The 22,259-nt window shown below is 41.9% G+C and overlaps 2 protein-coding genes across 2 annotated transcripts in view; one reads left to right on the plus strand and one right to left on the minus strand.

The window, feature by feature from the left end:
* TP53BP2 (tumor protein p53 binding protein 2) overlaps positions 1-1,282 on the minus strand; it is a 47,458-nt gene extending 46,176 nt beyond the window's left edge. The window contains exon 1 of the mRNA XM_084284719.1: positions 701-1,282. Within this exon, the coding sequence (XP_084140845.1) occupies positions 701-727 (27 nt within the window). The 5' untranslated portion in view covers positions 728-1,282. The remainder of the gene's footprint in view (positions 1-700) is intronic.
* Positions 1,283-9,282: 8,000 nt separating this feature from the next.
* FBXO28 (F-box protein 28) lies at positions 9,283-22,166 on the plus strand. The gene is made up of 5 exons (XM_084283684.1): positions 9,283-9,504; positions 15,386-15,495; positions 16,474-16,612; positions 18,994-19,189; positions 21,235-22,166. Exons 1-5 carry the CDS (start codon positions 9,289-9,291, stop codon positions 21,627-21,629), a joined length of 1,056 nt encoding a protein of 351 aa, XP_084139810.1. The 5' UTR covers positions 9,283-9,288; the 3' UTR covers positions 21,630-22,166.
* The last annotated feature ends 93 nt before the right edge of the window (positions 22,167-22,259 follow it).

Genomic DNA, 22,259 nt, shown 5'->3' on the forward strand with positions numbered 1-22,259 from the left:
TGCAACACCCCTGCCCTCACGGCACGGATTCCTCACCTCCTGGGACAGATCACCCCTGGCTGGCTCCAGCCAGCTCCTGGGAGAGTTAAAATGGAAAATTCCCTTTGGTAAAGGGGAAATACCCTTTCACAGAGGATCACACGAAGCCGTCGTGCCGAGCTGCCCCCTGCCCCTGACGGGGCGCCCCCCGGCCCCGCCTCCCGCCGCCGCCAACATGGACGGACACCATCTTCCGCCGGGAAACAAAGCCACCCCCCGCCGGCAGGCGCGGCGCTTTGCGAGCCAACTTGAGGAACTTTACCCCAAGATTTATTACTTTTTTTTTTAACAAAGAAAGTGAACAGCGGAGGCGCCCGCTCCCGGCGGGACAGGAGGGGCGAGGGGGGAAACTTTGCGAGCGCTCCCTGCCCCGGCTGCCCCCCGGCGCTGGCCCCGCTCCAGCGAGCCCGTCTAACGAGTCGGGCCCAGCAAGAAAATCTGGAAAGAGGGAGAAAAAAAAAATAAAGAAAGAAAGAAATCCACCAAAAAAAAAAAAAAAAAAAAAAACAAAGGGAAGAAAATCAGAAGGGGGAGGGGAAGTCCGAGGAGGGGTAAGCGGGGGCAGGGTCTGCTCCTCCCGCAGCGCCGCGGGCTCCATTTTCTGCCCCTCTGCAACTTTCCCCCGGAGCCGGGCCGCCCCCCGCGCCCTCCCGGCACTCACCGGCATCATCTTGGAGCCGAACCGCATGGGGGCGGCCGGTGCCGGCCCCGCCGCACGGAGCGGGAGACCGCCGAGCTGGGAGCCCTGGGGCCTGCGCTGCTGCTGCTGCTGCTGCTGCCGCCGCTGCCGGGACCCGCGGGGGGGGAGACCTGTTGCGGGGCCGCCCTGCCCGGCCGCTCCTCCGCTTTGTTCCGCCCCCGGCTCCGCTCCGGAGCGAGCCCCGAGCCGGCGAGGAGGAGCCGCGGCGCCGTGCAGCGCCCCGCCCGCCTCCGGGAGGGGCCCAAAGTGCGGGGAGCCCGCGGTGGGTCCCGGGGGGAGCCCGTGAGCGTTGGAGCGGCTGCCGGGGGGAGAAGTTGGGGTCCGCGGGGCGCCGCGCGGAGGGCTCGCAGGGGCAGCGGCGCCGGCTGCTCCTCCTCCCGGGGTGAAACCTTCCCCGTAACTCGACGGGGCGGGGGAGGGCCAGAAGTTGCCGGGTGAGCGGAGAACAGAGCCCAGACGGAACCCGTATAAGCGTTTATTTCATAACAGGCTTAAAACGAGGCGCTCCGGGACCGCCCGCACGGCGGCAGCGCGGCCCCGCTCCTCAGGGGCCGGAGCCCAGCGGGCGGCCCCGGCCCCCTCTCTCCCCGCCCGGCCCCGCTGCCGGGGCCGGCCAATGAGGCGGCGCCGCCCGGGCCATGACATCACCTTCCCCGCCGCTGATTGGGCGCCGGCTGGCGGATGGAGCCCCCAGGGGCGCGCTGCCCCGCTGCGGGGCCCGGCTCCGCGGGGCCGGCGGGCAGCGCACGGGGAGCGGCGGTCAGGGGAGTGCGGGTAAAGCGGGGTCACAGCCACCGGGAGGAGGGGAGGGGAAAGGAGAGAAGGGAAAAAGGAGAAAAGAGAGGAAATAAAAGGAGAGAAAATAAAAGAGGAAAGAGAGAAAAGAGAAAAGAAAGAAAGAAAAAGGAAAAAGAAAAGAGGGGAAAAAAAGAGAAAAAATAAAGGGAAATAAAAGAAGGGAAAAGGAAGAAGGAAAAGAGAGAAAAGAAAGGAGAGAAAAGCGAAAGGAGAGGAAAGAAAGGAGAGAAAAGAACAGATAAAACAGAAAGAAAGGGAAATAAAAAAGGGAATGGGAAGGGGAAAGGAAAGAGGAAGGGGTAAGGAAAAGATATACCAGAATCATTCTTTTTCTCTCTGTGAGTGATCTACTTGGTCTGAACTGCAGAAGCTTGCAAAAGCAGGAAGGTTTTACAAGCAGAAGTTGTAGTGATGGTAAGTAGAAATCATCAGCATTTCTTGCCCTTAGTCTTTTCATTTGATGGATCTAGGTGGGAGGCTGGGAGACACTACTGTATTTCATGCCTTCACCACACTACTCCAAACCTTCAGTTAATTTTCTCAGAGCAGTATCTAAGCAATTTCAACAGCAACTTCTCACACTCTTTTCTTCTTCAGTGTGCCTAAAACTGTCTCCAGACCAGTCTTCTTTTACAGTCCCTGACACGACTATGAGAAGTATCAAACAGCAGACATCAGACAACATCTCTTTGTAATGTCTTGTCATCATTTGCAATATCTTGTAAACTTTATTATTATTATTATTTGTAAATGCTGTGCCTGTCAGTGGTTTATATTGCTATAACCTCTTGAATTCTTCAGGAAAAAGGTAGTGAACCTGGTTCTAACACTGTTTCTATGACGGTAATTTGAGAAACAGTTTGTCAGAAATCAACACAACATCAATGCAACAGGAGGAGGATGTCAACCGCTTTAGCTTTGCTACCCATTGCCACCTACCGTTGAAATTGCACCATATCGAACTTCAGAGCTTTCATTTCTGAAGGATAAAGCTTAAGGCTACAGAAAGAAGGGAAAGCTTCTAAAATAAGAAAGCTGGGAGAAGAAGAGAGCAAGGCAAGAGAATTGATCGCCAGAACTCAACTAGCTGGGACACAGCAGTCTTCAGAACATCAACCCTAACCATAACCCAACAGCTAACCCCAAACCCAACACCAACTCTAATCCTAACCCTAACGACTTTAATCTTAACACTAACACAAAATGAACCTACCCCTAATGCCTAACACTAACCCTACAAACTAATACTAACCCCTAAGCCTAAACTAACCCCAAACCCAACACCTAACCCTAAACCCTAGCCTTAACGCTTAACACTAACAAGAATAACCCTAACTCCTAATGCCTAGGAATAACCAGAATCCAGTCATAATCCTAACCTTAACCCTAGTCTTAGCCCTAATGCTATCCATAAACCCTAACTCTTAACCTAATACTAACTAGAAACCATAACCTTGTCTCTGACACTAACGAATCCTAAACCAAACCAAAGTTATAACACTAACACCTAACGCTAACCCTAACCATAACCCTAACCCCTATACCCAACGCCTAACCCTAACAGTAACACCTAACCTAAGCCCCTAAATCTAAACCCTAACACTGACCATAACCCTTACCCTAACACCTAACCCTAAAGGCCCTAACCATAACCCTAAACCTAATCCTAACCTTAAAAAAAAATAACCCTAAAAATAGACTTAACCATAACCCTGACCCAAACTCTACCTAAAAAATAATGAGAAACATAACCTTAAAACAAATCTGCTACTTAATACTAGCCCTAGCCGTAAAACCAACAACAAAATTTTCCCTAAGACAAAACATAATTATAAAAGCATAAATATAAAACTAAACCTAAACCTAGCCCTAAAGTTAACTCTATGTCCAAACCCTGGTCCTAGCCCTAACACTACTAGACATAGATCTAACACTACCTCTAACCCTAACTCCATCCTAACACTAACCCTAACTGTAACTCTAAGCCAAACCCTAAAACAAACTTTAAACACAACTCTAAACCTAGCTCTAGCCGTAGCCCTAAATCTTAGCTTTAACTACAATCCTTTCACTAAAAAAAAAAAAATAAACCTAAGCAAAACATAAATATAAACCTAATGCTAAACCTAGTCCTAAACATAATCCTAAAACTAAACCCTTCTCCTAGCCCTAACACAGTAATCCTAACCCTAATAATAATGCTAATACTAACCCTAAAACAAGCCACTACACCAAAACATAACCAAAACCCTAACCCTAGCAATAAACCTAACCTTAACCCTAAAGCAAATGCTAACCCTCCCCCACCCCCCAAAATATTCAAAACCTGAACTCTGACCATAGACACAGCAAATCCTAACTCTAAACTAAAAACAAAACCTAGCCAAAACCATACACCAAAACCTACTTCTAACCCTAGGACTAACACTAACCATGACCCTAACACTAAAACCTAACTTTAACCCTAACTCTAAACAAAACCCTAAAACCTAACCCTAAACTTATCCCTAACTCTAACCCTAACTTTAACACTCAGACAAACAAACACATAACCCTAACCAAAAAACTTGCCCTAGCCCTAACCCTAACCTTAGCCCCCTAACCCTAAATCTATGCCTTACATAAATATACCCTAACTCTAACCTTAATCCTACTGACCAGAAACTAATGATAAAAGCTAAGATTAACCCCAACCCTAAGGCTAACCCTTATGCTAGCGGTCACCATTACAACTAACCTTAATGACACAACCATAACCCTAACCTCTAATCCTAACACCTAATTTCTAGTCCTAACTCTAAAACCTAACACTAAATGCTAATTTTAACCCTAACCATAGCCCTAACCCTAAAACAAACCCTACTCCTTACATTAACCCTAACATTTACACCAGTAAATCCACAGCCTTTCTGATGTGCACCTTGAGGCTGGGCAAGCCTTTTGTGGCCAAGGCCCTCTGCTACCAGACACCCTCTGGGACTTCACCAGCAGCTGTATTACCCTTGTTCCTGAATAGGTAGGTTCTGAGGCCAGCCGCTACACCAGGCCAGGCAAACAGCACTGTGCAAGCACATCCAGGCTTCTCTTTCTCTGCTGCACATATCACTTTTGTGTACAGTTGTCCCTGAGCCCAGCTGATGAGCCAGTGCAGAGCAAGCAGCTATGTGTGAGTCCCCAAGCAAGGCTTCAAAAAGGGCAAGAAGGAGGACCCAGGCAACTGCAGACCAGTCAGCCTCACCTCCGTCCCTGGAAAGGTGATGAACCAGCTCATCCTGGAGGTCATCTCCAAGAAGGTGATCAGGAATAGTCAGCATGGATTCACCAAGGGGAAATCATGTTTAACCAATCTGATATCCTTCTGTGATGAGGTGACTGGCTGGGTAGTACGTAATTCTGCAGCCCTCTTTCAGGGAAGGCACTTTGACTCCAAGAAAATAGCAAGGTTATTTGCCTGAAAGCTTGTCTTTTTTATCCCTTAAGTACATCAGCTTCCCTAATAAATGTATTACATGTCTACAAACCCTGACTCTCTTGTGAAGCTGAAAACACTTTTTTGTTCTTTTTTATTTAAAATAGAAAACTATAATTAAAAAAAAAAGCCTTACTGTGCAACATGCCTAGCCCACAAAAGCTACTCAAGATCATAAAGTCCCCATACTTTTAGCTGAGAAAATCTACAGAGAATATGTTTTCTTTCATCCTCACTCTTCTTTTCAACTTCATTGCATGATTACTATCAGATACCTTATGTATGGTATTACAAATAAATCACAAGGTAGATGTAGATTGTAGAGGTGGTTACTCAACCAGCTTTTTATACAACATATAGCAATACCGGGCCTGAAACTAGTTAATCTGTGAAGCATCTATTTAAATATTTATACTGATTTGACAGAACTCATATTACATTCATATATGAAGCTGTAACTCCAAATGATTCAAAGTATTAAGTTATCTTTTACTGGATCAAAAGTTTTAGTTGCAAAACAGGAATCTGTGCAAATTTACGCTCCGGCATACACTTGTTAAAAACAATTTAAAAGGAAATTTCAGTGTGCTTTCTTTTTTATTCACTTTTTTAGTTCAGGCTCAAAAGTCACAGTCCCTGGATACGCCCAGATGCAACTGTTCTGTTATAAGCCAGCCAGGCCCTGTGTTTTGTCTGAGCCTTGGACTTTACTCTGCCTCAGTATCCAGCAGCCTGAATTAATATATGACTTTTCAAATATAACAGTCTGCTTTCAAATTTAGTACCTCTTAAAAAAAGTAAGATTCATAAAGTGAGCAAACTGCTGACACCCCAGAAAAGAAAACCTGCCTCGTGGGAAGGCATTTTCTATTTTTCTATTGATTACCCTAACTTGATAAAACAAATCTGTCTTCCTCCCACACAACTTCTGCTCTTAGCCTTGATTTCTGAGCACATTACTCCTCTTTGCTCCTATATTCCCCATTAACATCCCTGTTCGTGACCTAGCTGCACACCTTCCTTCAACCTCAGCTCCTGCTACTAGAATTCTTTCCTTTACTGTTGTCTTCCCAGATGTCCACTTGTTAGCTCCTGCTTCTCACTCTTTTTCCCCTTCACTGAATTCCTCCCCTTTTCTCACATTTGATATTTACAACTTTCCTTGTATTTCAGGTAGGCTCCCTCCGCTTCCCCATGTCTCTTGGCAATGCTTGCTGCCACACAGATCACAAGGAAAATATTCTATGTAGGTAAAATATTCTACATAGGTTCAGTAAAATTTCACAGTCCCTGCTGTTCTGAACAGACCATACTCAGATCAGTTGGGAGCACAATAAACATGGTTTTATAAGCATGTAGTAAGCTGCAAGGGGCTGAATCTGTTCAGGGTATATATGCCTAAAAATTTCTCCAACAAATACTTAGAAAACTAATGAGATTTGACAAAGACTTCTGAGTACAGAAATGTGCAGATTATTACAAAGAAAGCAAAATACATACTCTTGGCCTAAGTGGCCTTTCCTTTAAATCTCATATTCCTAGTACAAAGTACAGAGGCATCTTTAAAGGGGCAAAATAATACATTCCCCCTAACATCTTTCTTGTGAGTCATTGAAATGTTCCCCTCAGAACTTGGTCCAAGTATGTTTATCATTATAACATGGTATAATGAGAACTAAGGTTATTTAAAAATTTTTAAAAGTCTTACAAGCACTGCAGAAACCTAAAGGAGCAGCAACCCAAATAAAGGTATGTATCCTGCTGTAACTACAGATATTGTCTACAGAGATTGCATGTTACTTCATATGCAATGGAATCTACATAACACGACATCATCCCTTTCAGGGACTATTAAAGTTATCTGGCTTCACCCAGTCCCATAGTAACTGCACAGATAAGGGACAAGTGAATCTGTGACAAGGATTTTGTGAAAGTATGTGTGGTGTGCATTCCTGCAAATTAAGACAGTGATGCACGCTCAGAAAAATTATACAAGATACCTCATACAATTATGTGAATCAAAACCTGGAAGACAGTAGAATTATCTTATGTGCTCAGACAGACTTATTAAACAAAAAGTTATTTATGTAGTTGTAGCTAATAATGTAAAATATGTAGTTTATATCATTAATACACTATACTTACTAACATAATAAACATATAGAAAATGCAGTTTATATATTATTAAACATAACATCAAACATAAAGGAGTACCTCAAAATCTCAAATTTCTCAAATTACAGGACAAACCAAAAAGCATTCTTAAAACTATTTTAAATTATATATGCTTAAGAAGAGAGAGAAAAACACTTGCTTTTAAAATATTAATGGACTGCCAGCACAAACTTCCTGTGCCAAGTCACAAGTTTATTAAGAATTCTCCTAAGTGTGTTTTAAACTTCTGAGTATGCATATGAAAGGAGATCAGGTCCTAAAACTACAGCCATAAAAAAAAAACAAAAACTTGTTCTAAGATAGCCAGTTTTACAGCAGCATTTACAAGTTGTGGTGGGGGAAAGAGGAAAAACATTTCCAAATACATACATGGCACAAATTGTTTTGCTTCAGAAAAGGAAATACCAAGTGTACATTTTTGGAGTGCCATTAGGATGACACACATAAAGGCTTGCCCTTGCGTTTCCCCTGTTTCCAAGTTATTTTTTTTTTTCAGTGAATTTCTTTCTTATAAGAGGCAGGTTCCAGGTGAGTTTCTGAGGAAAGAGGAAAGTTGCAAATAAAAAAGGTCACAATTAAAATTCAAGAAGAAGCAGCCTAGTTAAAAAGAAAAGAAAAGAAAAGAAAAGAAAAGAAAAGAAAAGAAAAGAAAAGAAAAGAAAAGAAAAGAAAAGAAAAGAAAAGAAAAGAAAAGAAAAGAAAAGAAAAGAAAAGAAAAGAAAAGAAAAGAAAAGTGTAGGGATGCAGGGGTGCTCCAGGCAGATAGTGCTTTAGTTCTGTAACAATTAAAGCTGTTCTACCTTGTAATACAGTTACTGTAATGAGCAGTCCCACTCGCCACAAACATTTTATGACTTTTTCCCATATGCTTTTCTACTGTCACTTCCAGCATTCATACAGTGATTTTTTTTCTTAAGTCAGCTTTAAGGAGCACCAGTTTCCTAATGAAATGTGCATGCTCAACACTACTGACATGAAAAAGGAAAACGCCAAACAGCAGCAGCTGAAGGAAAAGAGGAGTCTGGCACTGTACTTTTCAACAGTTGTGCCTTGCTCTGCCACAGAAACGGTTGTGAAGCCATGGTGCAAGTGCCCATGACCCTACTTGGAATTATCTAGGAATATTCTAGAAACAGCCCTTGGTCCCATCCCTTTGCTGCTCCAGATAAAGCTATTATGACCAAGACACCTCACTAATATCTACATAACTCTTACGCTGGTGAGAGTTATGTAGTTGCACCTCACTTCGTAGGTGCAGACATGTTTCTCCTTACTGTAGCTCACTCTCTGGAATTAAACCTCATTGTACCGGGCTGCAGCGTTGTCTGTGCAGCTGCTGCTATTCCTATAGCGCTGGGGGAGCCTTGTTGGCTTCTTGCTCAACAGCAACTAGGTCTCCTTGCAGCTGTTACATCCTTGGAGGCCCTTCTCACACCGTTCCCACAGCATCCTTGACTGCCTTACTCTTGCTTCTGTTCCTCTGTAGAGTGAAAAAAAAATAGAAAACACAGAAACCTGTAGCTTTACGACTGGTGTAAGATTAACAAGGACAAAAACCAAACAAACAGTCGTTTGCTGCTGGTTTATCGAGCTCAGCGTGCCATTTCCAACTGCAGCGGTTGCATTATTGCATTACGTGCGGGGTGTGAGGGACCCACCAGATACACAGTGTTATTTCCCAGTGCTTCCACACACCATTATCAAACTGTCTGTCCTTTAAAAACAAACAATTTGTGCTTTTACCCTCCACCACACTGGCTGACACGGGGTGTCCTGCTTCCAGGGCACGCTATGCTTAAGACTGCTCCCAGTTATTCACTTGTGGTGCATGTCCCATTACTTCAGGGCAGCTCCAAGCAGCCCCCACCACACCCGTGCCACTACAGGCCCCCTTCTACAGCGGCCCCACGGGGGTCTCAATGCCCGGCCGTGCCTTTTTTCCCCAGTTCCCCTCTGATCCCCGGGGACGCTGCGTGAACACCCCCTCCCTCCACCCCTGCCCACCGCCCTCTGCCGCCCCTCAGCGGCGGGGCGGGCACGGCGGGCGGAAGCGGCGTCATCGGAAGCCCCCCGCTCCTCCCCCGGCGGAGGCAGGCCGGGCTCCAAGATGGCGGCGGCGGCGGAGGAGCGGCTCCTGTCGGAGGGGGACGGCGGCGCCCTGTGCGCGGCGCGGCTCTCCCCGACCCCGCTCCCGCCGGCTCCCGAGGCCCCGGCGCTGCTGGAGCAGCCCCCGCAGAGCAACACGCTGATGGGGCTGCCCATCGTGGCCATCGAGAGCATCCTCAGCTTCCTGTCCTACGACGAGACCAGCCAGCTCCGCCTGGTAGGGGCCGGGCCGGGCTGGGGGGGGGGGCCCTGTGGCGGCCGGGCCCCGTGCCCGGGGGTGCGGAGGGGCCGGGATGAGGCTGGGGGGGTTTTAATTCCTTACGGTGCCCGCCGCTTTGTGGCGGGGGGCGTGGTGGTGGAGGGGGCAGCGCCTCGCGTCCCGCCTGTGGGGTTATTGCTGCTCGGGGGGGAGGCCCAGGGGTGCAGGGGGCGCAGCCCCGCCTGTGGGGCACGGAGGGGAGCCCTGCAGGCCCGAGGGGCCGCCTGCTGCTCGCAGCCGTGCTGGCGGATCGAAGGAAAGGTGCTGCCTGCGCTGCCAAGCATCGTCATATCAAAAAAAATAAAAGCTCACGTGTCAACGAGGAGATGGGTGTTTAGCAGTCTTGAACCGCCTGCATGGAGCCTCGTGTAAAGCGTGGTCATGATACGAGCATAACGGGATCGGCTGCTGCCTTGCTCCGTTTCTGAGGAGATCGTCAATGGAAACACAGCGATGGAGCTAACATGGGGCTTATGTCGCCCTTGGTGAACTTGCCTGTGCTGCTGCTATTTTAAGAACTCATTAGCTTAAACTAGGTAGTGTTACAAGCACATTTCTGCAGAGAATTGGGCTCTGCTTGTCCTTGATCAGCAACCTGAAGTGTGGCAAGCTGACTCTACCTTTAAACTGAAAGCTCTTCGAGCAGAAACTGTTTTTATTTGTACTGCGCCAAACACGCTGTGCCTAAATATTTCTAGCATGCTGTCAGCCTAGTAATCTCAGAAGGCTTTTGCTTCTTCTCTAAGAGTAGGTAGGGGATTTGTGGAAAAATACTTAGTACAGCTTTTTTTGGATTGCAGCCTTTACAGCTTGGATGACAAGAAGTATGTGTGCTGTTTGGGTGTGCTTAGTGCTGTATGGTCTGTATTGCCACACTGGGCACTGTTCACTGCAGTTTTCCCAATGCATTTTATAAATGGTAGCTGTGAGAACTGTCACTAGTCAGTAGGAGGATTTTTCTTCTCGCAAGGGTAACTTAGTGTTTGTAAGCAATGCTTTGTCAGCAGGGAAATTCAGAATAGGAAAAACGCGGGTGTAAGGACTAAAAGAGCTGTTTAACTCTTTGTGCTTCTTGACAAGTGAAACACCTCTTTCATGTAACACAAGTCCGTTGTTCAAGAAGACTGTCATTTGCAGAAGCTTTAGAAATGGCAAAACCAGACTGGATAAGTATCGACTTAGACACACATGGAACAATACTAGATGTAAAATGAAGGAAACTATTCAGTTGATCTTCTCCTCTTTTTATTTTTGAGTGACAGCCAAGAAACTTAATTTGCATCACATTCCATATTTTACCCTTAAGACACATCAGAAAATGTGAGAATTATTCTGAGATGAAAGTACACTTGCCCTCGTTAATCAGCACTAATGTCAAGAAACCCTTCTTTGGCCTAGTCAAAAGTGTGGTTCATAAGCACGTCTTCTTGGATCAGCTAGGTCTTCTGGTTTGCCATGCAGAACTGAAAGTGTTCTTTTGGCAATTCATGCAAGTTAAAAGTGTGCCCCAGAATGGACTCCTTATTGCACGTAATGCCACATTGCAAGGGGTTGATATAGCTTGGAGAAGGTAGGAAGATGTGATCCAGGACATAATTGACCTAAATAAAGCTTGATCATACATATATTTGGCAGTAAGCATGGGTTCCCTAAACAGATCAATTTGAATGCATTTTCTGGGGCTCAGCGTTGAAGAAAATGGATGTCCTAATCCTTCTCTTTGTGGATCATCTTAGTGATCGTCTTGACAGATGCAAACAAAGTCTTTTGAGTTGAATGGGTGTTGAAGCTAGAGCGTGCGCTAGACTAAGGAGTTGGCTGGGTGGGAGGGGATGGAACACCAGCAAGTTTTCAGATTGAAATAGAGGTAGGAACCTGCATTGTTTATGTAGAGTGCAATGAGGCGTATAATCTAAGGCTTAGGAAATATAAGTCTGTTTCAGTGACTGAAGAATGAGGTAAAGGATGTTTCCTGCTTATGATTACCATTGGGCAAAGCAAGAGCATGGGCCTGCCCATGTACGAAGAAGCACTTGCTATACTTAACACAATGCCTTCTGCTGTGCCTGATGTCACAGCGTTTTAAAGCATAAATGAGGTACCTAACTGGTTAAGCAGAGGAGGAGAGCTAGACTAGTGGAGACTAAACAAGTAGGTGTTCAGAATGCAGTCATGTCTGAAATTATGCCTTAATGCAAATCTTGAGGTATCAATCTTCTGTTCAGAAAAAGTGAATGAAAAGCAAAGGAACAGCATTTTACTTTCTGACGTTTTGAATATTTACTTAACCTAGTTCTTTTGATACCTTGTCATAAGAGAAATGCATAAGATCATTATGGCTGAAGCTGTAATGCTCAGGAGGAGGTAAAGCCTAGTATGCAGGCTGATGTGGAAGCCAGTGTACCTTCCAGCTTTTGAATGGTTATTTCACTGTAATATTTTTTAGTGTCTGTACAGAAGCTTTAGAATTTTGACCATGTTTTTGAGACGGCAGAGCAGTTCTGAGACAACAAGATTATTGGAAGGCAGTCAGAAAAGCAAGTAAAGCGTTGTTATTCAGGTCATAAGCATGAGAGGGGAACACTCTTGCTCTATTCTGTAGGAAGCCTTACATGCTGTGGATAGGAGAATGGCTGTAGGTTTTCATTCATGCTTTGGCATCATCCTGGAACAAATCATTTTACTGAATCATGCCTTATTCATATTATGCCATATTCACGTAAGTTAGGCCTCCACTTAGCCAAATAAAATGGAGCAAAATGTAAAATGGAGTCAATACTGCCTTCTGTAAAGCACTTTGAATTCTACTGATAAAAGTATATGTGTCATTTCTTTCTGTTAAATAGGGTGACATCATGTTTGGAAGAAACACTCCTCATTTTGACATGAAACACTTGAAATGCTCATTCTAGAGAAGGACGATCGGTTTTGAGCATGGATACCATATAACAGTTTACAACGGTGGTGATACCGCGATGAACTTTGATCAGTTGACCTGAAACAGTAGAATGGGCTTGTGCTGCTTTGTTATCTTTAAAGATGCAGTCAGCTAAGAGGATGAGAGCTGGATGCTTCCAACGTGGGGTAATAACGAAATCCTTAGTCTGAGCTTGGAAATAGCACTTCCATTCAGGCTGTTACTACAGTGAGCATGACAGAAAACAAACACTCCATGATTAAAAACAATCTATAAACTCCTCCTATGAAGATAAGGTTATCTTGGATTCTGACACGCATCATAAGTGTCTTAAATTGTCCAGCCAACCCGCATTACTGTTCTGCTGAGCACAAATAAGGACGGACATCCTTTGGACGGCACAGCTTTAATCTTCACAGTTTCAGTAAATCTGTATTTATAGGCATTTATATTTTCAGGCTTCTTGTTGAAGTCATTAGCATTGTTCTTCAACTTACGAAGGCATTATGAAATAAGGTCCTGTGTAGCCTCTAAATACCTAATAAGTACAGCACGTAATGAATCTAAATAATTTAGTTTATTTTTTTGCTTTCTGTTTTGACAGTGGTCATCTGTTAGTGAAGCTGGGAAGAAGTAAGACATGCTTGAGGAAAGGGAAGCTGGTAGTCCTCTACTAGATTGTGTCAGTTTGGTCACAAATAAAGTGGAAAATCAGTTCTTTTACAGAAGTAGTTATTGTATGCAAGTCACCATGCTGAGAAGCAGCTGCCTTCTCATTCTGGATTTTGTGTGGACCTTGGAACAACTTTTTAACACTGAAATTTGAACACAGTATTCTAGTTGGACCTGACATTTGAGGAAGCTTGTACTGTTATAATTTTATGGCTAGAATAAGAAAATATTCCAAAAATTGGCAAAAACAAATTGAGCAAATTTGAACTTTTGTAATTTCTTACAGTCTATTGACATGGCCTGTAGCTGTCTTGGACCAGCGTAATAATGCTGCTTTATATAGGACTGCTAACTATGCAGTCTAAAACATGTATTGTTCTTACAGCTTCAGATGCCGTGTTCTTAAATGGTGCGATCGAGAACCAGCTGAGAACTAAGAGGTGACTGGTAAAATAAGATGCAAAAGCTTCTGTTTTCTGGTGGTATCTGTTTAGTCTCTTAGGGTTCTAGTCTGTTTATATGACAAATACGGGCGGTGTCCAGAAACTGGAGCAAATAATTCTTCATGCTGAGAAGTGTAAGCAAATGAGTTAGATTGGAAAAGGCAATGTTTAAAAATCTAGTGCAGTTTGTGTTAACCCATGGTGGCCTACCTGCTCGCTTGGATGTGCGAGAGCTTCAACGCAGTAAAAGGTACTTTCTGCCACCAGATGTCAGTATAAACATGATTGATATCTCTGCGCTTCTAAAGTTTGTCACTAATAATGTATCTAGGATTGCATGTTCGTTTTGGTTTTCTTCTGCTGAACAATTGCATAGTTAATGTAGCCTGTGTGCAAGTACTTATTCCTATTTTGGTTGTTTGGTCATTAGAACTAAATGTAAGCTGTGAAGTCTTATACTTTAAAATGGTGTCAGATCGAAGCATCACTAATGCAGTTAATATCTTAGAAGAAACGTGAGAATTTCATCCTTGCTGTAGTTGAAGGGCTAGCGTTATGTTTCATCCACTGGAAAAAATTTAGCTAATTCTAGTGAATGTGGGGGACAAGTATACTGAGACTACCTCTGGAGTTAGTGTGACTGGTGGTTATCCTCCTTCGACTACTCACAAGGAAGATTGAATGTGAAGAAACACGGACAGACTGACAACCGTTACTTAATGTCTCAAAGACAGATGTGTTTGAGAAGAGTCAGTGCTTACTCAGAGAACTTAGACTAGCTGTGACTAGAGAGATTCTCTGTGGTTAAGAGAAAGTAGAACTTCTCTAAGTGGTACCTTCCATAGAAGCAAAAAATAATTGTTGGCTTTTCTAGAAGTAAGAACCTTCTTTCTCAAGATACAAACAATGTAGATTTCAAAGCTATGAAATGAGTACTGGATGGAGAGCAAGGAGTGTTTGTTTAAATAAATTTAAAAAGAGCAAAGCTGTTCAGTTGGAAAGTGGGGTCACACTTGGAGTTGTGCACTTTCATGTAAAAAAAAAAAAAAAAAGCAGTTTGAATGGACAGCTGGTTAACCAATCTCTTGCATCATCAGAGCTGTGAATTGCAAATACTTTAAACTTTTGTACACATCGGCTTTGTCTCGTGACTGGTTACTTTTTAAAGTTTAAATGTAGTAGCTCGTTATGCCATCTGCAGCTATTAACGTCCTTTCTCCCTAAAGCTGTGAAAAAAATGAGGCTATCAGTATGCAACATAGCCAATAAGGGAATCTCTTAAATAGAGAGGACTTATATACAAAACAGAGTCTTGCTTCATGTGCACTGTAGTGCTTCATTCTTTAATTTTGTCTGTCTCCAAAACCTAAGTCCTAAATGTTGAAGGAAAAAACATACTTTCTTGGTTTTAAGGCATCTTTATGAGACAACAAAATATTAACTTTATCTATCAAAATCACTCTGGAGAACAAGTTAGAATCTAGAAACAGGCATTTGCAATTTTGATTATTATCAGAGGGAAATCATGTCTATTTATATATGGGTGGAATTTGGACTACTGTCACTTGTTAGGCAGTATCAGAAGATTCGTTTATTAACTGTGGAATGGAGCTGCTCCTTTATGGGGTATCATGGTCACTGTTAGAGATGGTGATACATTAAGCTGCACTGCAGTTTCTGTGTCTTGAAATGGAAGAAAGAGAATCTAGTACTGCTCAGCAAGTATGGATAAGATAAAGGTGACTTGTGGTATTATTTGAAACTTAAGGGGTATCTTGTGTGTGTGTTTTGTTTTACTTAAATACAGGTTTGTAAACGAATGGACTTGGTTTGCCAGCGAATGCTGAATCAGGGATTTCTAAAAGTGGAGAGATACCACAACTTGTGTCAAAAGCAAGTTAAAGCTCAGCTTCCAAGGTATGTACCAGTTAAAACTGTAGCTAAACCTCAGAGTGCTAGATTCTTTTCAGCATAATGCTAAAAAGGAATTTCTTGCTAGCTAATTCAGCTTAAATATCTTGAAAATTTGAATGTTTTTTCCTTTTTTTTTTTTTCCAAACCACCATAAACCTAAGATCTAGTAACAAAATAATGTTGTGCATGAACGTAACTTGTGGTATACAGTCCTAGGAGCTGGAATACTGGAAAATGTGTCATAGAAAAGAAGGGCCCTATATTACTCAACCCTTCTGGCAAAGCCAGGAGGGGCTCTTAGGAATGGATAAATGCCATTCTTTTACAAGACAAACTGCCTTTGGTGGTGATTTGTCTATGACTGATTAAAAAAGCAAGTTTCTTCAGTGCCAAGGATTAAATCAGGGAAAGGGAGGGGGGTTAATGTGTGAGCATTACTGGGAGCTTAAGGTTCTCACTAAGGCAGTGTCTTTTCTCCTCTTTCCAGAGAATAAGTGCAGTTGCTGCTGCTATGTCCTGTCAGGTTTCCCATTCAGGGTGAAGAAACTAAATGCTACTCACTGTTGTGATCCTTTCTCAAAAACTTGTACCTCAACTTATATTTTGTAACAAGCAGTAATATTGTATTAAATTTGTGTATTACATTGAGATACTAACTGTAGGCATATGCCAGGATAAAAATATGCACCATGACTCAGTGTCTACTGCTGAAAGCCTGTTCTTTGAGTCCTAAATTACATACAGTGTTTATGGATCATGTAAGATGTGGTAATTATTTAGAGAAAATACTGTCTTAAAAAAAAGTGTACTAAATAATTACTAGCTGATTTTTAATCTATATCACTTTTTTTTCCCATGCAGACAGAACAATGTTAGTGGTTGTTTTCAAGCCTCTAAAGGGTTTTAAGGATAAATGAGTGTTAGAGTTTTATTTTGTTGACTCACTGTTAAAATACTCTCACTTAATGGTCTGTCTTCTAGACGGGAGTCAGAAAGAAGAAACCATTCATTAGCTCGTCATGCAGACATCCTTGCTGCTGTAGAAACACGACTTTCTCTGTTAAATATGACTTTCATGAAGTATGTGGATTCCAATCTCTGCTGCTTCATACCTGGGAAGGTAAAATATAGACTAAATTATGTGAATGTTTATGTTTTTACAAAACATGATCACATAACTTAAATTTGTCCCGGCTGTCCCACATTGTATAATGTATGTTCATACTAAAACTGTTTCTCATACTTAAAACACACAAGCCAATACTCTGCTATAGCAGTCAGTCTGAAATGAAAGAACCAGACTGTCTCAGTACTATTTTAAATTTTATTTATATTTTCCCTTAGGATTTTTATGAGAAACCAGGATACATGGGGTTTAATTCTGAATTTTAACTGTACAAAACAGTTGGAGGCTAGGTCATCAGAGGATGTAATACCTTAGACCATGTATACACTAGGGACTTGGTCAATGAAGAAGACTTTAAGGACCTTTCTTAAGGTTCTGAGTACTTCAGGTTAATTAAATTAAGATACATAGTATGCAGAAACTCTGTTCATTGTGATAATGAATGAGTGTCTGTACATTAGATGGAATAAAAGTTTTAAGTGTAGATAAACTTTGTTAAATAATATTACTACTAAACAATTCTGGTGTTTCAGACTGCTACCCCAACATAAAGTATAAATTATCCAAATGAGATGTATGACAGTGATACCACTATTTTATAAGCTGTGAAAACGAAGGTATACAGAAGGAAACTGACAAAATCATAATCTGAGGAAGGCTGTTATAGCCTAGGGTTGAAACGAGATCTGTGAACATAAGCCTGATGTTCGATTCATTGATCTTTCTATGTGAGGTTTGGATCTGTTGATATAAATTTTTAAAGGAAAGAAAACTGAATTGCACTGGGACAGATGCGAGTTAGCTGTTGGGTTGAGATGAAGCATGGCAGGCATTGCTGCATTCAGTAAGCAGGATAGGCTATCAGCATGATTTTTTTTTTTTTAATCTTGAAGAGGTAATGATTTCTACACACAGTTGTTGCCTTGATACTAAAATTATTAGTTTATTATATTTACATTTATTTACATTTATAGATACTGCATGTATATATATATTTAAAAACACTGTAGTTTAATAAAAGTCAAATAAACTTAAGGCCTTGGTACTCACATTCTTAATAGAACACAAAGAAGAAATACTGCCCTACTTTTTTGAGGGATAGACAGAAAGGCGATGCTCAGGCTAGACCTGAGGTGTGCAGGAGCTGTGCAAATGAGCTTACCAGCTGTTTTCATTCTGGGCACTGAGTCATAAAGGCCTTGTTTGTATTCTGATGTAACAGCTAAAGAGATTTTTATAAATTATTTACTTGGTATACAAGCCTGATGCTGCTGCTTTCTCTGCACAGTTATCAATTCACCAGAAAGTCATGTTTTGGTCAAGCCTACTCAAGGCTTAGTGTTTACTTGAAGTGTGTGGTTTCCCCCACCTGTCCTGTTTCCCTCAGGAAATTTCCATTTGAAAGAAGAATGCAAAACTTTCAGGATGTTAATTTGTGTTAGAACATGTGAATAAAAGGTGGATAAAATTAGAGAAGTCTTCTGTAAGCTTGTTGCATGATGGCACATTTCAGTCATATCTAGGATTTGCAACTTTTTAGCTAAGCTTCCTTTATTAAAACACAAGATGCAGCTGTGTTGTCTTAATGATGATTCTAAATTCTTGTGATCGTAAGCCATTCTTAGTCATGTGCAAAATACCTGGCTCAGTAGTTTCTGTACTAAGAAGCCAGCACTCCTATCTGGACCTCCTTAGACTATAATTCATTAGATCAGCAAGGCAACTTTCATCTCTCCTAAACAACAGGCTTGCTTTTCAAGCATATAAAGAAGGTGCTTATGTTCTCTGCTAGTTGTGGATTGTTATTTCATAAATTAATACATTGTGCATGTAATCTGAATTTGCAATGTTTTGGGATCGTGCAGCTGAATTCATGTAAATACATAGAGCTCTTCAGACCGACATGACTATAATTACTGCTATTCCATTCATATGTTTTATATGTCTCACGATTGGCTGTGGGAATGACTGCTCTGTTGTGTGGCTTCTACTATCTTGCTTATCCAAAAATAAATCGTTATGCTCTACTGAGCACATAAAACTCAAGTATGGATGCAGTAAAACAATTTCACACAAAACGTGTTATTTCATGAATTTGAAGAGAGTCATGATATCTCAAGTGCATGGTTTCTCTGGTATTTCACAAACAGGACTTTAGTTCTTTATCAGTGTTTTGAAATTAAGTACATCGTGATATACAAGAGTAACAGTTATGTAGTAAAGTATGATATAAATATCATATTTGATTTTGCATTGCTGTTGGTGCTGCAGAAGGTCCTGGAACTGGAATATGCCTGAATATGCCAACACTCTTAGAATGATGTGAAATAATCTTCCTTTTATCAGAAAAAAATAAATATTCTTAAATGTTTTAGGTAATAGATGAAATTTACCGTGTGCTAAGATATGTAAACTCTACAAGAGCTCCTCAGAGAGCTCATGAAGTTCTCCAGGAACTAAGGGACATTTCTTCCATGGCTATGGAATATTTTGATGAGAAGATTGTTCCAATACTGAAAAGGAAGCTGCCTGGGTCAGATGTATCAGGACGTCTTATAGGAGCTGCCCCAGGTATTAATTCCAACGTGTAGTTGAGGTGTTTTTGTGTGTGTTTTGTTTGTTGTTGTTGGTTTTTTTGTGTGTGTATATGCAAAAACTCACAGCACTGTCTTTTTAAAGCTCCATCCCTTAAATAAGTGAGCTTTATCACATAAGTATTAATGATACTTGTTTCTTAAGAATGCCAACTGTGAAATTCATTTGCTTTGTAATTTAAGGAGGCTTTGTATTACCAAAAGAACGGTCACTTGAATGTATGTTATAATTATGCATAGTGTGTATGCGTTAAACAAACGCTTTTGTGCCACCAATGAATGAGACTTTCTTATTGCACTTGGTTGAAATTTGGCATATGAGATAACAACTCAAGATGCCTTTTATATTTAGTATGATCAGCAAATTAGCCTAAGATGTTACAGTGCATACAGAGCTAGAACATACTTGTATGTGCTTTTTTTCCACTTTGCCAGGGCACTAAGGCATATACTAACAAGCAAAAAACTTGTGAATAATGCTGAAAAGGCGATTAAGATAAGTCTATAAATAAATAAGCTGTTTCTTTGTATGACCTGTCAGACTTTCTCTAATTTTTGTCAAACAAAGTTTAACATAGTTATCCCATCTAATGGCCAGAAGCAAAAGTTTAGTAGAACTGCAGTGTTTTCCCTTTACTGAAGTTTGTTCAACACTGTTGGGTAACCTTAGGAACTGTGAAGTAAATTCTCTGAAAAGGTAACTTAATAAATAAATAGACCCTAAGCAAAAATGATAGGCCTAACTGTAGGAGCTGCTTGTTGTTTCTGGTATGTCCTGTCAATCCTTTTAGCCATAATTGTGTATACCACCTCTTAATTATATCCTCTTAATTATATCTCAGTTTCACTGAGTCTCTCAGCTGTGGGAGCAGTGCCCAAAACCAGTATCAATTGGTTCTCCAAACCCAAGGCTTTATGTGGCATAAACATGCCTACCTTGGATTGAGGGAAGAAATAATCTACCTAATGGCAACCCTTTAGTGTCAACTAACCGAAACTATGCTGTCATCGTAAAGAAAAAAGAGGAGGAGGATGCCTGTTCAAGGCTGTTCCAGATTGTTCTGTCTTCGTAGTGCTTGAAAGTTATATCTTACTTGCACTGTACTGGTAGAAGAGGAAAATGATAGAAAAAGTGATCGATCCAATTTATGACAGGAAAAAAGCGAAAGAAATGATGCAGCAGCTGTCAGTGTCCTTGATTTGCAGGAACTTTACCAAAAACAACAAGCCCAAGCTCAAAACCCCATATAGTTGTAGGGTTTAGGAAGAATAAGCATACAGCAATGTGGGAAAAAAATCCCCTTCCTGAACAAAGTTAAAACTGAAATACCTTGTTAAGGCCTGGAGCACAATTTTTTAGATTTTAGCTGTATACAACTATGACAGCAGAATTGTACTGCTTTACTGAAATATTTAATATAGCAGTTCTGTAATACACTTAATTTATGGCCATGTTGCTGTGGGTTTTTGACATAACATTTGTAACCCTAAGTCTAACTGAGAGCATAATCCCTCTATCATTTTTGATCCAGCAAAAAAGGGGGGGAGGGGGATCATATTTATATTTTCAGTAGTACTGAAAACAACTTATCATTCATTTTCTAAGTATTTTATATTAAAGTAGTTGGGCCCTGAAATACCATGTGCTCTCATTAGACACTTAAGTAGCTGTAAGTCAGTTTACATGTTCACCTAACTTCCAGCCAGTATTCAGATTCCTATTTGGGGTGTAGAGATAAAGAAAATATGAAAACTGGGATACAATTTGTACTTCTGTCCAGAACCCAGCGTCCCTCCAAACCCTGCATGACCCCACCTAGAACCCAGTGTCCACGATCCTCTAGAACCCAGCCCTCCCACCTGGAACGCTTTGCCCCCCATTCCTCAGAACCCAGCGTCCCCCCTCCCAGAACCCAGCACCACCCATTTTTAAGAGAAAAGCAGAAACTGTGTCCCAGTTCTCATTTTTTGTGTTCCCAGTTTTCTTTTTTTTTTTTTTTTTAATCCCAACTTTCTCTGCAGTTCCAGGGCCCTCAGCAGCACTAACAACCATGCAGCTGTTCTCCAAGCAGAACCCTTCGAGACAAGAAGTCACCAAACTCCAGCAGCAAGTAAAAGCCAATGGTGCGGGCGTGACAGTGCTCAAGCGGGAAATCTCAGAGCTTCGCACCAAAGTGCAAGAGCAACAGAAACAACTCCAAGATCAAGATCAGAAACTGCTAGAGCAAACACAAATCATAGGCGAACAGAACGCCCGACTGGCTGAGCTTGAACGCAAGCTGCGAGAGGTGATGGAGAGCGCAGTAGGAAGTTCTTCGGGCTCTGGCTCAAACGAACAATCTCCTAGAAAAAGGAGGAAGGCGGTTGAATCCACAGACTGTCCTAGGAAATCTAAACGCCTTCGAAACAGAAAATAACTTGGGAGTAAATGACACCTTCAGGAGGATACACTGCTTCAGTAGCCCAAGCAGCTCTGCTTGTGTGGATACTGTGACTAGTTTCATGGTGTCCCTTAGGCTGCTGGCTCTTCAAAACACCACTTAGACTCGAACAGTAATTTTCTTTCATTAAGACTTTTCCCCTGCTTCCTGTATGGGTGGGCCTAATGCACAGGATCTTTAAGATTTGCAATAGATACATACTAACCAGACCTGCTCTGTTACATTTTGAAGGGTTAATTATTTTTTTTTTTTCTGTGCAGATGTGTTTAAAGTAAACTTATTTGTGTTTATGCATATGTTCACATAAACTCTTAAATAAATTCAGTCTTAACTGACGAAAAAGTTAAGCTTAAAAACAGATGTCCTGTTCACTTGAAGAAAAGACCCGCTTTTAAAATCCTGTTTTAGAGAACTTGACCTTTTTTGTTACAAGTGACCTTGTCTGGAATGTCTGAAAAGCAGTTAATACTTTTTTGGGATCTCTGTAATGAGTAAAACTGACTTCTTAAGCTACAGTACTGGCTATATATTTTTGTAAACTTAACAAGGAAGGGCCTTCTATCCAGTCTTCGTGTGCGCACACCCTAGTAATTCTTAGGTCCTGGG

This window comes from Netta rufina (genome assembly GCF_964035555.1).
Source record: "Netta rufina genome assembly, chromosome: 3".
NCBI classification, from domain to species: domain Eukaryota; kingdom Metazoa; phylum Chordata; class Aves; order Anseriformes; family Anatidae; genus Netta; species Netta rufina.

Coding starts and splice junctions, on each gene's coding strand:
- FBXO28 (XM_084283684.1), top strand. CDS start 9,289: ATGGCGGCGGCGGCGGAGGAGCGGCTCCTGTCGGAGGGGGACGGCGGC. Junction 15,496..16,473: donor GTTAAAGCTCAGCTTCCAAG/GTATGTACCAGT, acceptor TCTGTCTTCTAG/ACGGGAGTCAGAAAGAAGAA. Junction 19,190..21,234: donor TCTTATAGGAGCTGCCCCAG/GTATTAATTCCA, acceptor CTTTCTCTGCAG/TTCCAGGGCCCTCAGCAGCA.